Source organism: Onychostruthus taczanowskii, unplaced genomic scaffold (assembly GCF_017590055.1).
Source record: "Onychostruthus taczanowskii isolate IOZ18803 unplaced genomic scaffold, ASM1759005v1 scaffold62, whole genome shotgun sequence".
Lineage (NCBI taxonomy): Eukaryota > Metazoa > Chordata > Aves > Passeriformes > Passeridae > Onychostruthus > Onychostruthus taczanowskii.
This window is the reverse complement of record NW_024503901.1, coordinates 4,704,252-4,726,424: the sequence shown is the minus strand read 5'-3', so window position 1 is coordinate 4,726,424 and position 22,173 is coordinate 4,704,252. Positions and strand designations below refer to the sequence as shown.

Below are 22,173 nucleotides of genomic sequence, written 5' to 3'. Positions count from 1 at the left end.
TTTATCCCATCTTTCCTGTAGGCCCCCTTTAGGCACTGTAAGGCTGCCATAAGCCTTCTTTTCTCCAGGCTGAACTATCCCAATTCTCTCACCCTTTCCTTATAGGAAAGCTGCTCTATCCCTCTGATCATTTTGGAGTCCTTCTTCTGGAATCACTCCACCAGGCCCATGTACTCCCTGTGCTGGCACCCCAGAGCTGATGCAGCACTGCAAGTGGGGTCAGAACAGAGCAGAGGGGCATGCCTTGCATCACACACTTGTCAGATTTAACATCTACAGCCTGCCTTAAGAGTTGTACTGGCTTCATGACACCTCATTGAAGAGTCTAATCATGGAGGTAAAAAGAAAACCCCATCAATCCTTTACCCCAGACATTCCTTAGAACTAACAGCAAGTGCACAAAATTTCAAGTTAATTATTATCATAGGACAGATAACTTCTCAACTTACAAAATCATTAGTTTTCTTTATAGGAAATTTTTATATCCTGAATTATATGTGTGCTCACTGTGGGAATACTCCAAATACCAATTCAACTATAAGGGCATAATTGGAAGGACACTTTCTTCTGCTGAGCTCTTATTAAGGTCAATGATGTGCAAGGCAAGATATTGCAGAACTGAAGATACTTTTTCACAACCAATGGTGAAAAGTAAAAAAGCTGACAGACTTATTTGGGGGAGTGGAGAGAACGACATACAATGGCTTTTGCTTTATTTCTTGGGTATACTTCCTTGATCAATTTGATTCTTAAATTCTCGAAACTTTCAGATTCACACCTCAAAAATGCATAACCTTCTAAGATCAAAGTAACTCAGTCTCTGACAACTGTAATGGTCACCATTTAGATGTGTTCATCCTCCATTCACATTAAATGTGAAGATCAAAGTTAGAAGTAAAATAACACTGCAATATAAATAATTTAACATGGTACTCACAAAATTTCACTCACTGAAAAATGTATATTAGACATGATTAGTAAGAAGTGTTATTGTTCTGGTTTATGCTACCCCTACAGCTGTTGCTGTTACTGAAAATATAGCAACTCTAGCACACAGCAGTTTCCCTTTTATAAAGCACAAGTTTTATGACTAAAATGCTAATTCCTAAGCAGCCTGTCACAAAAACCACTGACTCTTTGCCCAGGTAGTTATAGAGAGGTCCTGCCAAGACCGGGAACAAGTGTCAATGAATGCATTACATCCACTTCTGAGATTTTAAAGAGCATTCAGGGAGGAAACACACATTTTTCAACCCTAGACTTGAGTAGGCACTACTCTAAGCAGAAGGGTAGGGAAGGTGGCAGCATCGTGAGATTTGTGACAAAAAAACAAAGTTGATAATACTGATTTCTTCATTAATATAAATTTCAGCGTTGAAAGAGTTGAGTCCATGACATATTATAAAGAAAAAAGATAAGGCTGTCAAGATGGTCGAAAAGAATAACATACATTGGAGAAACAGTAGCCTAGACTCTGCTGTTTTTGGGTAGCCATGCAAACATTAATCATGTTTTAACATTATTAGAAATATTTTTTTGCCCTAGTAAGAGATATTTACTTCCACATCAGAGGTTATTCATCTTCTCTTCAAAAGTTCAGGAAGCTCTATTGTCACGTCATGTGATGAATGTTTTTTGCTCAAGTGAACAATGTAAGCAACCACACAGGAGGGACTAATGCAGAGTATTATGGGAAAACATTTTCAAAAAGTGAGAGAGAGATTAAAAGCTTTCTGATGTTATGATAACACACAAATAAAGACACTTTTCCTCACCTGTTGTCATCATTCAAAGGGAGGGAAGCAGATACAGAAAGAACAGGGTGTTGAAATCATGTTGAAAGGTGTTGCAGGATGAGGACTGTGTCCATACCTTAGGTGAGACAGCCAAGGAAGCTTGGAGGCAATCTCTGCTCTGTAAGGTGACTGAAAGTGTGAGTGACTGGTCATTTCTGAAATGTGTTAATAGAGTCCCACAGGCTACCACATTCAAGATGTCACTCTTCCTGTGGTGTCTAAAGCAACAGAAGTAGACAACAAAACTAGAAAAATTTGAGTGCCATCTGCTCAAATAAACCAGAACTTTCTCTCCTCGCCTCCCCTCTTCAGCTGTTTTTGTCCCAAGCTTCAAAATCTTATTTGCATTCATGCAAAATCTGTTTACAGTCAACCTCAGTGCGATACTGGAGCATCTCCCCCATACCCCTAAGACACAAAGCAAAGCTGGCCAGGTGTCTTTAAAACAGAGAGCCAGCTGCTCCAAACCAAGCTCACAGGAAATAGCAAGGAAAATATGCAGCATTTGACACATCTGGAATAGATTGCAGAGTCTTTGAAAATACTGTCCCAGTTCCCTTCCTCCTGCTGATGAGATTTCAGGCTTCCAAACTGATGCATCAACTACAGAGGATTAGATAACATGTAATTTTTAACCCTGCATATTCTTTCTGACCAAATGAGAATTTTTCCAAGGTAGTACACAAAGTATGTGTATGAAGCTTCCTATAAAATGCTTGGACCAAACAGAAGTAATTCTACCAGAAGTTGCTACTTAATATGGGAAAATTGATCTAGTTGAAAAATAGTGCTAGTTGATTGTGGTAAGAACAGAAAATGAAGAAATATTGCCTCCTTTGCATGGTTGCATTATATCCTTATAAGAAATGTCCTCACAGTTTGTTGCCATAAAACATGAGATGAAAAGGAGCAGGGAGGATTGGTTAGTATCTATTTTGCCAAGTAATTTGTCTGTAATTCCACGTTGACACAAATACTGCAGTGTGCATTTTTCAACAGGGAGTACAAAAAAAAATCTCAAAAAAGCATTAAGTCTTAATTAGCAAAACAAAGCAATGCTTTATTATTCGCTTCTTTTTCATCTGGACAATGAATGCAAAAGAACACAGAAACAAATAGAAGTTTAGAAGGAAATCCCAGTAGGATATTGAACATAATACTTAACTTTCTTCTTCCATAAAAAGCTGAGACGTAGAGGTGCCCCTAAAGTTTTAGTCACTAAAAGTTATCTCTGAAAGATTAGGAAAATGAAAATGTTTACATATGTATATTTTAAACATTAATTATAGATACAAAACTCAATACAGCACTATCTTAACACAACATAAACCTCACTGTTTTTAATGTTAGTAATAAAAAAGCAGAATTCCAATTAAAACAAAAAATGGAGGAAACTATTTGTACATTTTTCCTCAAAGGTGCAACCAACAGCCAATGTATCTTTGCAACTGAGATTCCAGTTGTACAAAGGACTGAGAGATGTTGTCTTCTATTTAAAGAAGAAGCAAAAATTTCACAAACTTTAAAAGAAACTACACGTGCATGAACTGTAGACAGTACCCCTTAAAGAGATATTTATAAGAACGTAATGGCATACCTTAAATGAATAAAGAGAGAGGTAAAACATTTTCTGCTTTCAGAGCTTTAAAAGACCTTTTTTTCCCTTCATAGATTACTTCCCAAATTACCTTGCATTTAAACTTGTTTGTTCTTATGAAATGGCAATGTATTTATTCTAAACAAGCATTATAAAGTAGTTGTATGATTTTTTTTGAGAAGCACTCAATGTGGATGTTGTATTTATAGTGACCTCAAGAATGCAAACCTCCAAAATTACATCTACTACTAACTAAACCTTTAATAGCCAATTAACAAAAAAATATGTATATAGCTCTAAGATTAAACAAAATTTAGAGAATATGCTGTTACAAAATATATTTTGACATATTTCCTAAGAAGCAATTAAAACAGTCATTTATGCAGAGTTATTTACAGGGGACTCAAAGTGTATCAGTTTTAACACAAACCAGTATATTGGGTTGAATTCAACAAAATATTGGCGAATATAAGTTTGTGACAAGGAATTTTGGGGTTTAGTAAACTTAAAAGTGTTCTATACAATCATTAGGTGAATCTAAATTATATAAAAAAAACCAGTCTAAACTGGTTAATCTGAATCATTTAATGCATTTCATTGTAATCAGAAGTTCAGATCAAGTCAGTGGTACACACAAACTGTGAAACAAGTTACCACTCAAATCTTTCCGATACAACAAGCACAGATTAACTGAGTCTGACTGTACCTAATCTATACTTACAGATGGTTTGTTCTTACTTCAATACTATCTTTTTAACAAGCACATATACAAATGTGCTAAAACAAAAGGCAGCAGTTATAAATATTTAATAGAATGACGAGAACTGGTACTTGATCATAAGCCATCCTGTCATTCATTTTTGAAGCCATATTTTCATTAATTTGTCTTCTGGTTTTAGTAGTCTTCTATCTTATTAACTTGGAGGATAAGAGATCATCTGGAAGTTTCACACCAGCATAGGAAAGGAATGTCTGTTCGATGCAGTCTGGAGATAAAGAAAAATTGTACTTCAGTTCATCGCCGTGACTCACCAGAAGCAGTGTTGCTAAGTGACCAGCAAACCTGAACTGCAAGCAAAACAGCAGCCTCCCTACTCTCCATGTCAGACTGGGAGAAAAACCACAAAAATTTTCTGTTATTTTGCTATGATTTCAAAACAACACCTGAGAGTATTTCCAACTGTAGGGGTGTTATTTGTTATTTATTAAAACTAATAATTAGTGTAGAGGAGTCACTTTAGAGGAGCTTACTTGTCTACACAAGAACAAGGACATTTAAATATGATAGCAATTAATTTGAACTTGTTGTTTCAGTACTTAAAATGCTTCAAAAACATAATATTTATGTGTTCATCTCTCTAAACAACCCACAGACCTTATAAGCCCACAACCCACACATCTCAGCAGTGCTTAGAGGTAAAGTAAAAATTCAAAGTCACTGAACTCTGATAGCACTCATTAACTTCAGTAGGTCCTGGGTTAAACAGTGTTTTGTCCCAATGCAGAATTTTAACTGCAGAAGAGCAAGGAATCCCAGACTGCATTATCCTACACTTTCACTATTCTCTTCAAACTACAATTCTCAAATACCATCTAGTCCTAACAACTCTTTTTTAAAATAGTATTTTTAAACTTTACAGTACTGAAAGCTAAGAGGTATTTTTCAGTCACATCTACAAATTTCAGTATTCTGAAGAGGTTACCACAACACTAGGAAAAGAAGCCATATCTAACTGTTGCAAAAAGGCAATGCTACCATGTAGTTGCTAATTTATATTGGTTGCTAAAAGGCAATACACACCTCAATTAACTTATTGCATAATTTAGGCGGGAGGGGGGGAAGCACATGTAAAAGAAATATTATGTCACAGTTATGCAAACAGATTTTTTTTCCATAATCGAGTGCATATTATATAGCACACGTTCTTCATTAGCTGTTTTTAAATGTTTATTCTTGTCTTATATAAAAAGAACCAGGTTTTTTTTTCCCCAGTCAAATAGTGTCTCTGTTTTCAGGCTTTGAAAATGTGTTGCAGGTTAATTCAAATTGATCCTGTGATCAATCCGGGAGAAAATTTATAAAATACTTTTTTTTTTTACAGTAAACATAGCTTCTCAGGTATGTCAAAATACAGTCTTTAAGCATTTTTATTAAAGAGCAATTAAAATGCTGCAATGTTTATTTCTAGACTTAGATTTATCTTGTCTTGCAATTTAAACTTAAAAAAAAGTCTTTATTAAAAAATAAAGACCCTGTGGTTTAAGTTATATAATGAAGGCCAATAAATCCACTCAACAGATAAATAGTATTAAAAAAAAAAGAGTGGATACGTGCCAGACTGATTAGTCAGCTACCTGAAGGATACATAAAGCACATTGTTGCATACACAATAATCATACTTGTACATGACTGTCTTAATCCAGTCATGTAAAGAGAGACAGTACTCAACTATTGTTTGCATGTTCAGACCCATGTCAATCAGATTTAATATGCAGGCAGATTAGTACTTCCTAACTTGCTGACAACAGGTTGACTACAAAAGCCAGTTTTTCCAGCACAAAGAACAGTATCCTGACAGTAACAGATACTGTTTCTTAGGAAAAACATCCTAATTTTGGCTGCTGAACATTAGTTCCAGGGACGACAGGAGGCAATGAGGATCCATTATTTGCTTTCAAGTAAGAAACTTCACACATCTCCAAGCTCATGAAGAATATATATACAGTATTCGTGACAGATGTTCCAAAACCATGCAACTTCTACTTTGTGACAGAAGTTTGAGTATCTATTTCTAATATTTCTTTCTTCTTCATTTTCCTGGCAAAGATAACCTCATCACTAAAAATGGCTTACCTTCAGTACAAGAAAAAAAATCTTGTTCTGTGAGCAGCTGCCATGCTTTCAGACATATTTCTGACTTTAAGGTAATTAACAAAGCCTCGAAAGAACAGAAGGAGTCCTGGAAGTGTAGAAAATGCAAAAAATTAAGTATATTAACATAAATACACACTATCCCACATTATTCTTATTAACATAATTTTAAAACCTAGCCTACAAAGTAAATTGAAGTCTCTATTTGTCATTCACAAATTCAACAACTAAGTCAGCTTTCATCTTGTGATGAAAGGATTCAACTTTATGAAAGGTTTTTCACAAATTTCAGTGATTTTCAGTTCAAGTGTCATCTGCTAAAAAGACTGCTTGAAAATACTTACAAAGATGAAAAAAATCCTGAAACATAAAAAAATATGTTTTTCAAATTCTTTTCAAGTAGAACTCTCAAAATAAATTACAAGTGCATTAGAAGAGTACCTGGTTCACAAAATGTACCTTTAGCAATACACACAATAAATGTACTGTGAGTCAAAAGAGAGGAAAAAAAGAAAGTAAGGATTGCTCTAGCAAAAAGCCAGTAATGAATTATAGTAGATTAGGACTTGGGATTTAACCATCTATAAAAAAAAACCACCAGTCCAAGAGGAGCAAAAACAATTGCCAAAGAAAATTACTCAACATATGTCAGTATTACAGTTTTTGTCAACTCCAAATTTCAAAATCTTCAAAATTATTTACATTTCACTGCATTTGAAAGAATATTTCAGCTAAGAGGAAAAAGATGTACACAATAGTCACAGAAAAGTTACATTTGCAATAATGGCACCTTGAAGATACATGCTTATGTGAATATACAGAGTGCATTAAAACTCCAAAGGTTAAAATGAGAATCTAAACTGAGGTTTTACAAGTTCAGTAAAGGATTTAATTATTTTCTTTCCTACATTATGTACTTTTTCTTCCTGCTGTACTGGATGAACCCTTGATTTTTTCCAATAATCAATTCCTCTCTAAATTTTTTTTTATATTTTTGTTTATGATTTTTTTTAACTCTCCTTTTGTTTTTTTAAACTGAAGCTTCATTAGAACACACATGCAAGCAAAAAAAAAACCCAAAAAACTAAAAAAGACAACAGAGAATACTCTGCTAACCAGTGAAACTTCACCTAAGCAAAACACATTTCTGTGACTAAGGTGAATTCTGCATAGAAAAGAAAGCAGTAAGATCTTGACTGCAAGCCTGCTACAAAACTTGCTACTCAAAAGCTACCAGAGGCAGTCTCCCTTTCAAATGAAAAGAAGCTGAAACAGTAAAACGAGGGCAGGCAGCTCTTTAGGTGCTTGATAGAATATTTTCTGCATGTTGGAAAATCAGTCCAAGCTCAACCCATATTTTACATTACTCTGTTAAGGGAAGAAAGAAAATCCACCCCACTTTCCATTGTGTTCCTCAATAAGAAACACTGGCTAACATTTCAATTTGAAATTTAAAATTGTCTCTCTCCAATTTTTTCACTGATACATGACAGCTCTTTGGAAGTAGATCACTTTGCTCTTCTGTGATGCACAAGCAGATTTTTCCAGATGTTAAAAGAAGGAAAGCAAGCAGAAACAGATCGATGAACACCAGAAGAGAGGAGATGGCAGTAGGTGGGCTGAAGGATGTCAAAGGGCTATGCAAAAGAAAGACTCCAACTCATTCACTTCTGGAGAGATGCTCTAACAAAAGGTTGTGTGTTCTAACAAAAGGTTATCCAAAACAACAAAACACAGATCTGGTTGGCAATGTTCCCATGACATGATAATATTCCTCCATGTCCTGCTAAGTACCTTTTTTAGGTAGACTCCTTCTGTGGTGTTCTAGCAATACCACAAAGCCACTTCATCAGTTTAAAAATATTGTTGGCATACTTCATGCAAAACATACATAAGACAAGGGAATGCTCACTGCCAGATGCACACTGTATGCCTCAGAGTGCTTTTTATTCCAACTTGTGATTTAAAGAGAAAAGAAAAAATCCTCAAACACTTCAGATCAAAAATAAGGCTTTCCCAAATTAAAGCGAACTACTTCCTGAATATGTGCAAAAGACTTGTAAAAGGAAAAATGACAGCTTTTTCCACAGACACGTGGGGGCAGGAGAAGTGCTAGGGGAAGAACACTATTTTCATCCTAATGAAAAAAGGTGTCAAACCTCAATTTCAGGCACCACAGGGCTTGGTTTTAATTAAAGACTTATCTGGAGATGTTTGTGCCTTCAAAGAGTCATTTCACCTACTTCAATACAATAACCTCAAACAATACGAAAGCATTCAAAGGACCAATGCTGTGAGCTGTTAAACATTTGCAGGTTTTATGTATATCAGCAACCAAGCGCACAATAGCAGAGCAAGGTGGGCATTAGAAAGTCTAATGAATGCCCTTGAACACTACTAAAAGGCAGATAGAGAAATTTTAGGTAATGTTGTTTAAGACTTTTGGCATTTCTTGCAAGATAAATAGTGAGTCACAGTGAAGATCTCAGAGTTGGTCTTTTTTCTTAAGTTACTCAACGCTTCATGCTAACATTTGCTGTTAGCCACTTGAATCAATTGACTCAAAGGAAAGAGTGCCACCTACTGAACCGGCAACAGTTTACCACGCTTCCAGAGCTGGAAACAAGAAATTAAAATGCATAGCAGCACTCACTTCTGTAAAAGAAAGTCATTCCAGATTCCATATCCAAATTACAAAATTCACAGTTGGAGAAAAGTTATAGTGGTTGGGCTTTGGTATACCTTCATTAAAAACAAAGACAAGAGCAGAATTTTATGTGCATCAGACTTGAAACATGGGCAGACAGAGCTCTTAAGAGAAAGTTGACATTATGGGACCACTGTGATCAGCAAGCATGAAGCCATTCTCTCATCCTACTGAGCAACTGCTGATGCAGTTTGCATTTCAAAGGACTCAAAAAGGACATTTTGTGACCTGTGCACAAGACAGCAAACTCCACCTTCCTGGGTTCAGTCACATTTCTTAAAATTTAATACTTGACATAGAGGTTTACACATAAGGCCAAAGTTTCATTACACAGTTCTGCACCCATAGAAGAGTAGAAGCAGTTTAAAAAGCACAAGTTACCAATCTCAGTTTTACCCATAATCCCTTACACAGAACAATTTTTTTTGAGCTGAAGGGTATTTGAGTAGTCTACAGTTCACACAATAACACCACTATGGTAACCAATAACCTCACGAATAGTATGGAAATAAAAACAACACAAAACTATCAGCAGCTAAGGAAAATCACATAGCCAAACATGTTACAAAACTCTTATTTACAATTACATGATTCATCTTTGAGTACTTGCACATCAAAACAGAAATTAATTCAACTGCCACTTACCAAGTACAAGAAATATCCACCAAAGCCAGTACTGTCCATTGAAATATCCAGTAAAATAATCTGAAAACTGAAATTCATACAGGAGGCTTAGCTGCAGTAAGATAGATGACTAAGACATATTTAATGCACTATGCAAATAGAGAAAGAGCAAGTCAAAATAAAAGTAATGTATCCTACTGAAATGCAAAACCTAGTATATGTACAGCAGTCTAATACACAAATAAAACACCTCTATTGTCAGTTGGTTTGCAGCAAATTAAAAATCTCTAAAAAATATGTATGTGTACCCATGTAAAATATATATGTATCTATCCTTGTATTACTTGCCAGTAATCTGACACTTTTTATTGTAATGAATCACCACTTGTTGATTTTCCCCTTTTCCCCTCAGTGCCTGCCATCCCAAACACATTACAGCAGCCTGCTGCTTCAGATATTAACACGAAAAGCCACATTAGTTTAATCTTATCAGACAGGGATGTTCTGCTGACCCTACAAAAGGGGAGCTTTTGACCTTCTGTATACCCCCTACTGTTAATCGCTGCCATGAATACCAGCCCCATAAAGACCCCCAACTCATTAAAGTCTTTTCATTTTCAAACCAGCATTCAGTTCCCAGCAGTGAGCTGAACGCAACTAAATGAACCTTGAAGTGCCATTTCAACCGTTCCTGCGAGTGACCGTGGCAGACAGTTTTGTCCTCCCTGTGATGTGGGAGGCAGCTGGAGGGCAGGGTGTGATCGTACTGGAGACAGGTATCTGTGCCTTTACCAGACTCCAGACTTCATGCTTCACTGATAAAATGGCTAATCAAATGTCTCCAAAACCCCCACAAAAAGTAGAAATGGGGAGATGAGTGAAGAGTTGCCAGAAGGAGTAAAATAACCTACTTAGCAGCTCTGCACACTTTCCATGCACTTCTACCCTGCTGTCACTCATTATGTTTACTGCATCCTGACTTTCGTGCTTAGTGCTTCCCGTTTGCCCTTTCTAGGACATTTCAGTGTATCAACCAAGAAGCAATGGGGGGGGAAATAAAAAACCCTGAACAAAGAAAAGAACCCCCACAAAACAAACAAAACAAACCCAAAAAAAAAAAACCAAACAAAACAAAACAAAACAAAAAAAAAAAAAAAAAAAAAACCCCCCACAAAAAACCCCGAAACAACAGATACTGGGCCACATATGCAACCAGATGAAAATCTACGACATATAAAGAACTGTAGATAAAGCTGGCTTTTTTTTCTTCATTTAATCCACATGTTTGCTCCAGAATAAAGCCAGATTATGTGAGGGTTTAATCTTATATGAGTATATAAGAGTATACTTATATAAGAGCATGAGTATTCATTTATATCATCAAAGAAAAAAATAGCAAGAAACAGAATTGCTAAGTTGAACTACAGAATTGGTATTTACATTATCCATATATAAATACTCAATTCCTACGATTTTGACAACACAATGATATTGATCCCATCTCAGTTGTATTTTCAATTCTCTTAACATTATATGTGTGTGCTTATATATCTATATACACACACACTCACAAATATATCAATATACTTTTCCAATAGTTACAATTTCAGTTAATCGGAAAGAAGATGCACTAAAATCAACAATCAAATACTTGCCCATGTGCATTGCTCTCCTCTCCTACTCTCCTTGGGCAGAATCAGCCATGGCTGCAAAATCTCCCCAGTAGGAAAACTTTTGTTCCCCCTAACCTTCCTTCTCCCCAGTAAAAAATGATACAGATTATGCATACATGAATTCAGGCTGTTTGGACACTAAAAAGTTTTGTACTACTGGCCCCAAGTGAAAAAGGGTGACACAAGCCTTTGGAAGAACTTGACAGAAAAGGACAAAACATTTTGGTGCACACAGGCCTGCTTGTGTGTCACCATTAAAATGACTGTCAACACACACCTCACAAGCTTTCTGCTCTTGTCTCTAGGAAGGGAGACAATAGAGGAACATGATGATCTTCATTATGATGACTCCTGAGGTCTTGGAATTGGCCAGCTCCAGTATTTTTGAATTAGTAATGGATTACATACAATAATTTAATTGTAGCCTAGAACACAGTAATTCTACAAGGAAGTTTATCATATATTAATCTGTATATTTGTTTTGAGCATATTTTCCAGCAGAGAAGAATAATAAAACTGACATAATGAGCAATTTCTGCCCGCTGTTCAGTATGCCTTAAGGGAAGCCAAAAATATCCTAAATGAATGCATAGTTGAAAAATTTATGTCTTCTCTCTCCATTAAGATAAATTCCATCTCAGCCCCTGAATTCCAACAAATACACCAGAATCACATCTGGTCCAGCAGCATTTCCCTGCTCAAAGCAAGCAAAAATGAAATGCAAAAAAAAGCTCTAAGAAGGATGCTGTATATGTCCAGGAAGGACCATGGAATCTTTCAACAATTTTTTTACTATCATGCTAAGTCTAAATCAACTAACACACAAAGAAGAAAAAAAAATTTAAAACAGGGTTATTAATGGCAGAATATGAAAGATATGTAAGTTACCCAAGATCTTTCTCTTCATTAAAAGGGATGGGATTTTAAATGTTGTTTCTCTCAGATAAGCCCAATTCAAGTTCAGAAAGCACCATTACATTTCATCTAGCATCCACTTAGCTAAGTAACTTGCATTCGGCTGCTATGCCTTTTGGAAAAGTATCTAGTTTTGCAGTGAAAACATCAAGAATCAAGCATTTAAGATTGTAAAAATACTTCATATTTAAGTTGGACTTGATCCCATATGTATCTTACAAGGAACAAAAGAATCAAATGCAAGGAAGAAATGCTTTCTTAGATTCCCTTCCCAACAGGCTAAGACATTTATAAATCTTTTATACATGACACTATAATACCAGTGATATTTTAGGTACTTGCTCCACTTCTTCTGTAGACTTTTAAATACTTGTACAAGCAATGAGTCATTTGGCATTTATTTTAGTGGAAATGTGAACATCAAATGCTATGTCAGGTATAAAAACAAAAAATACTGGTTTTCAATTCCCTTATTATATCCCTGAATAAATTGTTATGAGTATGTTCTACAGAGTCTGTACCATGCGAATCAAGAAACATACCCGTACAATGAGAATCCATTTGATCAGGGAGAGACCAAATCCACAGATTGCACCATACCTTCCAGCTATGGTATTTGTTATACAGAAGGATAAACAAAATCCAATCCAGTTGAAAATAAACGCCACTACAAAATAAAAGAAACAGTAGCTTCTGTTAATCTGTATAGCTAAGCAAACAGACTTAACAGCAATTTCACTTTTAAACTACTAAGGACATGCTTACACAGTCAGTTAATTCTCTTCCGGTAATTCAGGCTTTCAGAGACTGACTTTGAACCCAGACATTCCCCATGGTATAGTCACTTAATGACAAAGCAAATGATAAACAGGCTCGAACCTACTACTTTGCACAAGAGAAAATTCCAACATAAAAAAGTATTGTACTGCAATAGACACCCAACCAGATTACACTGGACATGAAAACTAAATTCACAAAAAGTACTATAGCATACAAGATTTGGATTAAAACAAGGAAGAAAAACCCTTTGTACACCTTTATGACCAAAGATATAGTTACATGCACACATATGTGCATGTACTAAGGCTGCAATATTCAGCTTCATCCAGTTTGGATCAAACAGAATAAAAGTATCTACCCTTGCTCCAAAAACTTAGCATAGAAATGAAGGTAAGTTGAGAAGCTGATGTTTCATGGGTCTCTTTAAGAGCTATATTCATGCCTTCTCTCTTTTAGATCTATATTCATATGACATAAGAAGCCTTGGAAGCTTTATACAGAAGTTTAAAAAAATCAATGAACAAAAAGGACATTGAGCATAACTACCACTGTTGCTTCAATTAACACTTTTACACAACCTCCAGTTTAACAATTTCAAGTTTCATCTCTGCATATGTACTTAGCAATCAGCACCATCTGTATTGGCTTCAGTCTGCATGCATTACATCAGTGTGAGAATTCACAATTAGGGGAATGGCCCAGTCTGGAAATCAGTGAGGGCATCCAAAAAGAAAGCCACCAAACAGAAGAGCTGGAGGAACTGGTAGAGGAAGGTAACTCAGGAATTCTGGAGAGAACATGACATTGGAAAATTGAAAACATTAGGGAACTCCACAGTAAACACAAGAATCACAGAGGAGTGAAAAGAGGAATGGAAGAGGGGCAGCACAGAACAAAACCCCTGCCAACAAATCCTCAGTGTTTAAAATCCCAAACTTAGCTACATAAAATTCAGACATTAAATCGTCAGAGGAAAAATGAGTCTGTCTCTTCAGTTAAAGTTTGAACACACAACTAGGAACAGAAAATAGCTCAATACTTTTCTTTAATTAAAGTATTTTGAAATACTATCTATAAAATTCACTATTTTTATATTTTAAAACCTTCTTAAAATTCTTCCAATAATCCATATGAAGATGCAATGATATGCTCACAAATTGCAGTAGGATTCCATGAACTTTAAACACACTGAAGTTCCAAAAGTTTGGGAGGGTCTTACATCAAAACAGTAATTTAGTACAAGTGGGAAAACATCCTGCATTGGTCAGAGACATGGGTAACAGATGGTGGCAACAAGAATTCTTACTTCTATACAAATTACTAATCTAAAAGGACCCCAAAAAACAACATAAAAAAACCTCCACAACTTTGAACAGATGCGGATCCAAACTGGCATATGCAGACGAAACAAACTAAACCAATCCAACCCTTGCTAAAAAAAAAAACCCTACAGATCAACATTGTGACCCCAACATTTACCTATTTTTCCAAGACACATTTACATTTGAGAGAGCCTAGATAAATTGTTTGGATTTCCCTATTTTAAGCAAGCTCTCCAAATCCACCATCTTTTAACAGTAACAGATTCCAAAAGCTCCTTATTCAATGCATTCTCTGATCCTGCCTCAGAGTAGGAGCTCACTGCTCTTTCTCCTCACTACTCAAGCTACTAAGGGTAACTTTGACTATGGTCAGGTATATCTAAAGACAGGTATCTTAAAAAGGACACAAGATTCACATGTTTCTAATGGTCTATGAGCACTGGAGAAATTATCAGAATATGTACAATTTTAACAGATATATATTTTTTAAAATTACCTCAATTCATTTGTAAATGCATTATAAAAATTAGAGATTCCCCAATCATGAATACAGATGGGGGAAAAAAAAATCAATTTTTGTAATTAAAAAGGAACCCTGGCAATTTTACCCTACTTTCAACTTGAACTAAAGGAATATTCAAAATAGAATGCATAAGTCACTGAATAAGTATTTGATGGATGTTTAACATCAAGGTATTTGCCCAACTCTTGAAAGTAAAGGCATCAGCATGCTATGTTCTAGTCTTGTTCACTGTAGAGTTTTTTTTTTTCTCTCTAATCAGTCTGCTGTTCCATCAAGTTTCTTAAGTAGCTAATACAAGTAGAAAAGACAAATCTTATAAAAGTTGTAAACTATGCAAGTTCACACATTCCAATAAAACTGAAGTACGTACAGAAGAAAAACCTCATTATTTAAGTTTTGATCTGCAACCATTTGCTAGAAAACTTGTACAGTCAGGACCTAATCAAAAATCTGTGTCTTCAGCAGCACAAGGAACATGTTGCTTCCACTGCTCTAAAACACAGGTAATCAGGGAGATTCTCCCAACACTGCTGTGGTGTGGCATCCCTCTAACAAACTTAAGAAAGGTAACTATAATGTCTACATGTTTTCCATATTTCCCATTACTGCTCTCTTACATCCCATGTCCCACCACTACTTTGAAAATCGTTCTCCTTGTTTCATTCTGGTTACAAAGTATTGTATTTGCTGTCAGAAATGCATCTTCTGAGCAGACTACAATTCCTTCCAAGTGCTTTTCTCTACATCAAGATCAGCCTCATTTGCCCATCTGTATATCTTTTTCCATCACGTGCATCCATGTGTATTTTCTGTCACCCATGCAAGCTCTGAGCTTTATAGCTTACACTGCATGTGGTAAGAGTTACTGTAGTTAATTCCTGTATAATTCCTGTCTCTACTTATTACTGCAATGACAGATTTTTCATCCCTATGTTGTCACAGAGAAGCCACAGCACAAGCTCCCCTATCAAGCTGAGGGAGAACACAGACCAGTGAGGGGAGTGACCAGTAAAAGGAATTAAGCATGAATTTCTCTAGAATTACCAACTTCCTTCTCTACTAGAGACAAGTAAGTCTCTCATTGTACAAGTTCCTTGCTGTAACAAAGGCTATCCTCCACTATTTTTCTGCATCCACTTACTTTGTGAAATGTAAATTATACTGCTCAGCTGTTCAAGAGATGACCTCATCCGTCATACAACATCAGCTTCCATGACATTCCTGCACAGACAATGTATCTACCACGACACTAATAACATGCTATCATAAGGAAAGCTATTCCTAAAACTGAGGGGGAAAAATCTGGTGAGCTGATACAACCACATCATGACCCTAAAAAAGAATTCTTAACTTCTGCTTGCCCATTTTCTTCATGCAGCCAGATTCTGTGTGCATCCTGTAGATCTCCACTGCAAATCAAACCACTGTGCAAGAATTGTTTTCTATCCCAAAAGTGATTACATGCCTACTTGAGCCCAACTTTCAATTACTGTCAACTTTCTATTAACACATTTCAGACATTTAGACTAAACTCATGCTGACTGCACTGGCATTATGATTTCAGTATCTACTTTTAATACTCTAGCACCATTCAGAGAAATGGGACCAATAAAAGTATGTTTTTTGAATTTTATAATTCCTGAGGTGATTACAAGAGGAAAAAGTCCATATAAATGTAATTCACATAAGTAGAATATAAACTTTAGCATTATTTTCTCATGACAACAATTAAGTGGATCATTATGACCCACATAAGAAATGGGTTTTTGAGCGGAGGAGGGTTGGACTAAAGGTCTTTTTTAATAAAGAGTGTTTGTGATCCAATGCAGTCCCTACATTCATGCTGTATTTCTCCTTAAGGTTTTCAGTAAAATAACCCCAGCCAAAATACAAAGTACAAGACTTTTGAGTTGTACATATTGAAATACATCAGATGAAACAATAATGACACGTACATTACATTGTGATTTTTCCTTAGCACTTCACCTGCTGATTTTTACTTAGCTTTTCATAACTACACATTAATCACTTAAGTTTTTAAATATCATGAAAAGAAGGCAGTAAAACTGATCTGAAGCTTTATGTTCCAAATTTTAGCCATGACTCAAGCCTGTAGAAAGATTATAATGGCGACTACATATACAAAAAGCAACTAATGCTGTTATAGCCTTTACTCCACAATTTGTTTGTACATTTACTTGCTGTTTTAATATATAGCAAACACCAAAGAGCTTAATGCTTTATACCTGGCCTAGACTTATTAAACATACTGCAATGATAAATAATCCTCTCCAGGATTTCATGGCACTAGGAATTGTTCTTCCCACTCCTGCATACAATTTGTTCCATTCTTTAACTGGGATATATACCCTTTGCTCCATCCTGAGGGTTCACTTACAGAATGACTGATGATCATCACTGGAAGTATTGGCTGTCAGCTACCACAGAAAACAGATAATTTTTTTTTTTTCACAGTGATTAACATTCAGAAACATTCCTTGGCAATTTATTCCTACTTCTTCATTACTCTTGTTGCTATGCTTTTCTTACTACCCAGCTAGAAGCTTCCTCATTCCAATTGTTTTGTATTATATCTAATGCATACAGAAAAACAATGTAAGTCAAATTGTTTCTGCAGTAAGAAAGAAGTTAGGTGACTGTGCATGAAGGTCAGTCAGCCTCCCCTAATAACCAGAGAGAAATAACTCAAAACAGTTTCTCTATCTCCCAACATTTAAAATTTTAATACAGTAACTTCCCCACAGCTTCTCTTGCATGACTAAGGGAAACGTGCATAACATTTGTGATATAGACATGCAGAAGTCAGGTTTCCTAAAGTCACACAGAGGAAGCCTCCCATGGGAACTTAACCATGTTTACCGCTCCTCAGGAAGCATACACAAGGAGACTGTGCTCACCCTGAGCTTGTCCTAGAACTCTGCCTTCCAACCTAGACCCCCTTGAAACCCTCAGTGTAGGTATCCCAGCTTGTGTGCAGTTTGACTGTTTGAGACCATTAACAGGTTTGAAAACTGTATGAACATTAATTTACAAAACTTTGGTATGGGTATTTTCTGTTCCAGTATAGTGTCTAGGACACTTTGTACATTTGCATTTCCCTATAAAACCAGATTTTATTGCTATGAGTTGTGTACAGTGCTTAAATAGCCTAGATGTTCAAAATGATCAGATTTCTGCATGAGAATTTAATCTTTGGTTGTACTACTGAATGCTTTTCTCCATTTTTACTTTCTTATTAACCTATATGTGAAGTTCAAATTTATTTTTCCTATGATGTAGGGACAACCCAAAACTCCCTTACATGGTTTCAAAGAATTTAGATAAGCTCCACAATTCCTCTTGGGGTCCACAGGAAAAAAGGTTGGTTCTAAAGCATTCCTTAAATATAAAGGAAACCATATAAGCTTTTTAATAATGTCCAAAAGGCTCTCCTTCATGTAACGTACCAGTATGAGTTTTATCAGACATAATTCAAAATACTTCCACTACAGGCAGATTAAGCATGAAAACCAAACCCTTTGCTCATGACAGTTACTTGCTCTATCACAGTAACAGCTGTGTTCAAATTGGAAAGATACAGCTCAGAAATCCCTCCCTTTGGTCGTGCACACAAAAAAAAGTACTTTGAGAAACTCACCTACTAACTTCCTCTGGCATTCTAGAAAATTCCTACTATGCTGTACAAAGCAGTTAGAAATACAAAATAGAAAAAACCCACATGAAGTGGTCTGATAGCAACTATTTTTTCCATTTTGCATTCATAGCAAAATGAATATTCACTTATATATTAATTTCCCTCAAAATAAGAAGCTGACAGACACCAGTCCCGACCACTGGAGAGCAGATTCTTAGCTCACCAACATAATCACAGACTAAGGGCAACACCAATTTCCTGAAACATGATTTTATCATGGATTGTATCAAAGTTTTTTCACCAAGTTTCTGGATCAAGCCAAAAAATCCACCTTTTCGTGCAAAGAACTTCACTTCTTTAGTACGTATTGCCTTATTCTGTTTTGTCCTGCTAAACAGAGCAACACGTTATAGCTTAGATAGGAAACAGGACTGTAACGAGCATGCAGCAGGCTCCTAAAACAACCAAAACTCCCCAACAAACAGATCTGGCCACTAGATGGCCTGGAGACAGCAATTTTATGCAACCTGGGCAGCTACCACTAGATGGTGGCTACATATCGCTAAGTGACTGCAATACGCAGGTAAACTCAGTATAAAGTTTATTTTGCTGCACTTCACTTGCATAAAATTAAATTAATGAATTCTAACTTATTCTTGTACTTAAAGCTATCTGTCCCTGCATCCATCCCCAAGATCTTCCAATGCTGTACTTGACAGTCGGGAAGGAAGTGGGAGAGCATACCTGGAACAAGACATTTGTTCACTCTCCTTTCACTAGAGAGCAGTTCCTGATACAGTTCTCTTACATTTTAACTATCTCAGGGAGTTTGAGGCTCTCTGTGATCTGCCACCTCTACTTGCAGCATTTAAAGATACCCACTCTGGGAAAGAAACCCAGAAGATAGCCTTATTGTAAATTTCACTTCAACTGCTGCTCTACTAAATGTAGATACATCAGCTTCCTGGAGATTTTGATTTCCTTATTGGACAAACGTGAATACATGACCACATATAAAGTATACCCTCATTATGTTAAGCTCATTTTTAATTTAATTCACCAATTTCCTAAAAAAACCTAAAAACTAACATTTCAGGTCTATTACTATCTACAACTGGTTTTGTTAACTCCTCATACTATGAGCACAAACAGAAAGTAAAGTTTATCAATTTCCCTATGTAACCAGTATCCATAATACCAAACACATTCCAATTAAACACGCACTTGCATAAATACCTTACAATGTGTACACACTCATTTTATGCATTTCCTTCATAGGTAAGCAAAGTTTGCAATAAAATAGTCCAGAATAACCATGAAAAATTAAGATCTACAGAGTATTTTTGTCTAATGTGTAAGAGAACTGCTCTGTGCACTCAGACTCAGCTAAATACCTATTTGAAGAGAAGGTTGCCAATTTATCCAAGTACATACTTGCATTTTTGAAGGTGGACACCAGGTTCTGGGAATGCAATTTTGGACATCTGTGACTTAAAGGACTTAAGACATTAAAGCCAACAATTCCCTTGGCCTCCTAGTGCACTGCTAATGAAGACCTGAACCAGAATTTAAAAGGAAGAACAAGTTCACACAATAAAGGATCTAAATACATTAAATGCAAAGTTATAGAATACAGAAAAGGGAGAGGAAAACAAAGCGAAAAAGAAAAAATAACCTCCTTCTTCTCCCAAGAATATACTTTCTATGCTCCAACTACGGAAAGAGGTCAGACTACAAAACTCACTTTGCTACTCTATGAACATCTGCATAGATTTGCTTTGTGAGGCAGACATATATTTTGATCCCAAGATGCAAACACCACATCATACACCAACATGAAAAAATCTTCTGTGAAAACATTGTAACCTGCATCTGCAACAGTTGAAAAGATTGCAAAAAAGATTACAGAAAAACTACTACAAAACCTAGGGTTAAAAGACATAATTGAGGCTTCAGTGGATAATCAATCAACTTTAATCATGATGAATTCTCAGCAGATGAGATATTTCCTCAACACCAAACTTCCATCCAGATTGCCAAACATTTATTTCAGAAAGGGAAAAACCCTCAGAAATTCAGAAGAAATAAGCAATTGGTAAAATTAACACAGCTTCCTTGTAGAAACAGCTTCTAGTTGCTAAATCTAACTTTGCTTAGTGCAGTACACAAGTTACAAGACCTGCGCAGTGTACACACAGCACATGACCAAGAGCTACAGGAGGGCTGGTTGAAATCAGAGGTTACCTGAAGACAATGCATTTTTATATAAACAGTGGTTAGTTCAACCTGAAAATGAGTACGATTGGATTTGTTCCAAAAAAGTCAATCCACAGCTGTTTAATTCACTACACTAACAGCAGCAACTTTTATACAGCACATCACCTCTCTCAAATTTTTTCTACTTAAAAATCAATTGCCAGATTTCTGTGATCTGGCCTTTAATTGAAGTTGGTGGTCCAACTAGAAGATGATAGAATTTCCAGTGCGAGACCTTCAAGCATTTACTATAATTTTGCTTTGTCCCCGTATCTGTGACAGATGCCACCAAAAAAAGGCAACATATTTGCTGTATCTGGAACAGGAAATGTTTATATCTGAGCACAGGCAGAAAAATCTGTTCATTACAGTACATTAATGCAACTTATCACAGCTCTCTTATATTCCATAGGAAAAAGGTACAATTAAGATATACCTCAGTAGGTCTGGGATACAAGATAACTTACTGAAAAATGCCAACATGAAGATGCCATCATTGCCCACTCTAAGCTGATCTGCATCACTGAAATCATCCCGTGGTGGATACTCTTCTTCCTGGATTTACAGGTTAGTGATAATTTAGTGAAAAGTTTAGAATAACTATCTATAGGATAAAGTATTAATCATGTTTCTAAATCTAGAAGAAAATTGACATTTCTGTAACATGTGCACATAAAAGAAGTTTTTAAAAAATAATTTGTAACTACAAAACAAGTCTAATCTGTTGCTTATATTGACAGAGCCCAAATTTTCTGTAGAAGATATATACATACTGTCTATTCATTTTAAATGAAGCTAGAATTATTTCAGATTAGTACTTTGACAATCAAAACCAACATACATTTTTTTAAAATGTAACTATCTTGATATGTAGCCAAACTATTAAATATTTTTTCGAAAAGACATCACACAGTATGCTCTATATTTTTCCTGCTGGAAAGGTCTTCTAATAATTTCCTTAATACAAAATAAAAGTTATAGAACAAGGTTAGTATCTTAACATCAAGTGCTGATGCAACAGCACGGTACTAATCAATTTTATAACCCACGGGAAAACATAAGCAAGGCAAAGAACACCTCCAGGGTCACTAGAGGGCGCGAGCACATTAAAAGTGTCTAAAAGGCTTCTAAACTCAAAAGGCACAGCACTTGAAGTCAAACAAAAGCAAACATCAGTCAAAAAGATCCAAAGATTTCTCCCATTGAGTGAAATGTTGGACCTTAAAATACTGAGAGCAGCTTGGTTTCTCAGCACTCGATTTTCAACAGAACTTGGCAGATATTACACATGCAGTTCTAGGCACAGGTGGAACATTGCTCCAGCTGTAGACTGGCAAACAAAAGTTTTCACAATGACAGCCCCTCCTAAAGAGCCTGATGAAAACTAACACCAATTAAACACCATTTCTATACTTAAATGAGTAACATCAAAACAATGCAGGATGATACAAGT

The 22,173-nt window shown here is 35.9% G+C and overlaps 1 protein-coding gene across 2 annotated transcripts in view; it reads right to left on the bottom strand.

Moving 5' to 3' along the window:
- Nucleotides 1-2,835: 2,835 nt before the first annotated feature.
- The window catches only part of NDFIP2 (Nedd4 family interacting protein 2), a 45,071-nt gene continuing 25,733 nt past the window's right edge, over nucleotides 2,836-22,173 (bottom strand). For both annotated transcript variants that reach the window (XM_041419925.1, XM_041419926.1), the window contains 5 exons: nucleotides 21,188-21,275; nucleotides 12,727-12,851; nucleotides 9,618-9,684; nucleotides 6,248-6,353; nucleotides 2,836-4,379 (listed from right to left, as the gene is read on the bottom strand). In XM_041419925.1, coding sequence (XP_041275859.1) covers nucleotides 6,250-6,353; nucleotides 9,618-9,684; nucleotides 12,727-12,851; nucleotides 21,188-21,275 — 384 coding nt within the window. In that variant the 3' untranslated portion in view covers nucleotides 2,836-4,379; nucleotides 6,248-6,249. The remainder of the gene's footprint in view (nucleotides 4,380-6,247; nucleotides 6,354-9,617; nucleotides 9,685-12,726; nucleotides 12,852-21,187; nucleotides 21,276-22,173) is intronic.